At 41.3% G+C, this 1,891-nt stretch overlaps 1 protein-coding gene across 1 annotated transcript in view; it reads right to left on the bottom strand.

The window, feature by feature from the left end:
• Window positions 1-1,295, bottom strand: part of LOC101852836 (proton myo-inositol cotransporter) — a gene marked incomplete at its 3' end in the record, with an annotated part of 61,757 nt that extends 60,462 nt beyond the window's left edge. Inside the window, 1 exon segment of the mRNA XM_013080120.2 lies at window positions 1,199-1,295. Within this exon segment, the coding sequence (XP_012935574.1) occupies window positions 1,199-1,202 (4 nt within the window).
• Between the last annotated feature and the right edge of the window lie 596 nt (window positions 1,296-1,891).

Here is a 1,891-nt window from a genome sequence, read left to right as displayed (position 1 = left end):
CCCCCCCCCCTTCATGAAATGGGAATCGGAACGTCAGACAAAAAACTCGTATTATGCTACTTTTCAACAGCTGCTACGTATATCAAGGAAGAGCAATTTGTCCGAATTCAAACTAAATTCGATTGTCTTTATCTTTTACTTTATAAAAAACTTTACAGAGTGGGTTGCTTGAAAACTAATTTCATTTTTATCAGAATAATTCTCGATGAGCTGTCTGCTTTTCAGATATCGAATTGTGTCAAAATGGAAGCTTCTGCCCCTTCACTGAGGACAATCTGATCGGTTCCGACTCAGTACGACGAATTCGATTGGCAGTGTGCACTGGGTATGAGGTTGGCGTCAAATTCCATCGCTGTGAGTGTTTTAATCACCGCAGTCTGTTGTTTTAGTAGAGGTTTTTAGGGCGCTCGCAGCTGCATAAGGTCATATGAGCGCCAAAGGGTGAATATCAACAGAGAAGTCCTTACAGGGAATCAGACTTACTGTGCTCACCTCTCTAGCTTCAACAGCACAAAGTCTGCTTCGACTATCAAGGCACCCCGGAAAGAGTGGGTCACAAAAGTGTGACAAACATTCAAAAGAAGTAGAGGAAAATGATAATAGTAAGGATTAAGAAAGAAAAAGCAGCAGTTCAGGCACTGTTATGAGCGTGAAATTGATGAATCAGCCCATTTACCATTACAATTCTACTGCGCAGAAGAACTCGAGATGTTAATGACTCCCACTTTGGGAAAGGCCTAAAGACACTTCAGTCTGTAGCACCGCCCCGGGGGGTCACCACGGTCTGGTCCTGTGCTAGGCTGTGGAACAGACTCTGAAATCATAGAATGAAGCCATGCAGCCACATGGGCGTGAGTGGTTTAAAAACTAGTTTCATTTTTGTAAAAAGATTTCACAAAGAGCTACCTTTGTTTCGCATAATCAGTATATCTTTTTGAAAAACAAGATTACCAGGGTTTCTTTTCTGACGGCGAACCCCCCCCCCCCCCTTTTAAAAGAGAATTGGGGAGGGGGTGGGTTAGAAATCTACATGTACCCGTTCAAACAAAACTTCTCGCGTACATTGCACGTTCTATGAATAATGACGTTGCGACAACGAATGTGAAGGGAAACAACTGGGAAAATAAACGGCAGTAAAACTGTAGGGGAGAAAACAGTGCATAAAGGTTTTACAAAAAGAAAACGAAGCGGTACTTGCCCATCTTTCTTGTAATGCTTCTCCTTCACCTTCTTAGGTTCAAATATCATTTGGTGGTCGAACCTTTGTGATGTTCATATCGCCGTATGATGCTGGAGAGACAAAAAAACACACAAAAAAGAGATTCCTATAAGTCAGTTGCATACCAAAAGAAGTGTGTCCATAACCCCCCCCTCCCCCTTAAAAACACAACTCAACAAACAAACAGAAAAAAACAGCATAAATTTTCAAAGATTATACATGTATAAAGACAGAACATTAAAGGTGTGTTGCAGGTCAGTTCCTTCATATAGGAACAGAACAATCAACAACTGTATTGAAACAATATTGAAAGCAGCAGGAATGTGGTTCATACGGAGAATGCTGAAAACATCATGGACAGAAAAGAAGACAAACCATGAAATTCTACAATGGCAAACATGACAAGATAATTCATTGAGACAATAAAGAAAGCCATGGGGCATGTGTACAGAAAAAGGGCTGGAAATAAGTTTGTCAGGAAAAATCGAAGAAAAAACAACAATCCAGGACCACCAACGCAAACGATCATAAGTAGCCTGAACAACTGGTTAGTTAACATTTTTTTCCAGATCTTCTCTCTCTCTCTCTCTCTCTCTGTGTCTCTCTCTCTTTTCTCTCTCTCTCTTTCTTCTCTCTCTCCCCCCCTCTCTCTCTCTCTTTCTTCTCTCCCCC

This window comes from Aplysia californica, unplaced genomic scaffold (genome assembly GCF_000002075.1).
Source record: "Aplysia californica isolate F4 #8 unplaced genomic scaffold, AplCal3.0 scaffold00075, whole genome shotgun sequence".
Lineage (NCBI taxonomy): Eukaryota > Metazoa > Mollusca > Gastropoda > Aplysiida > Aplysiidae > Aplysia > Aplysia californica.
The sequence above is the reverse complement of the archived record's forward strand: the minus strand, read 5'-3'. Positions and strand labels throughout refer to the sequence as shown.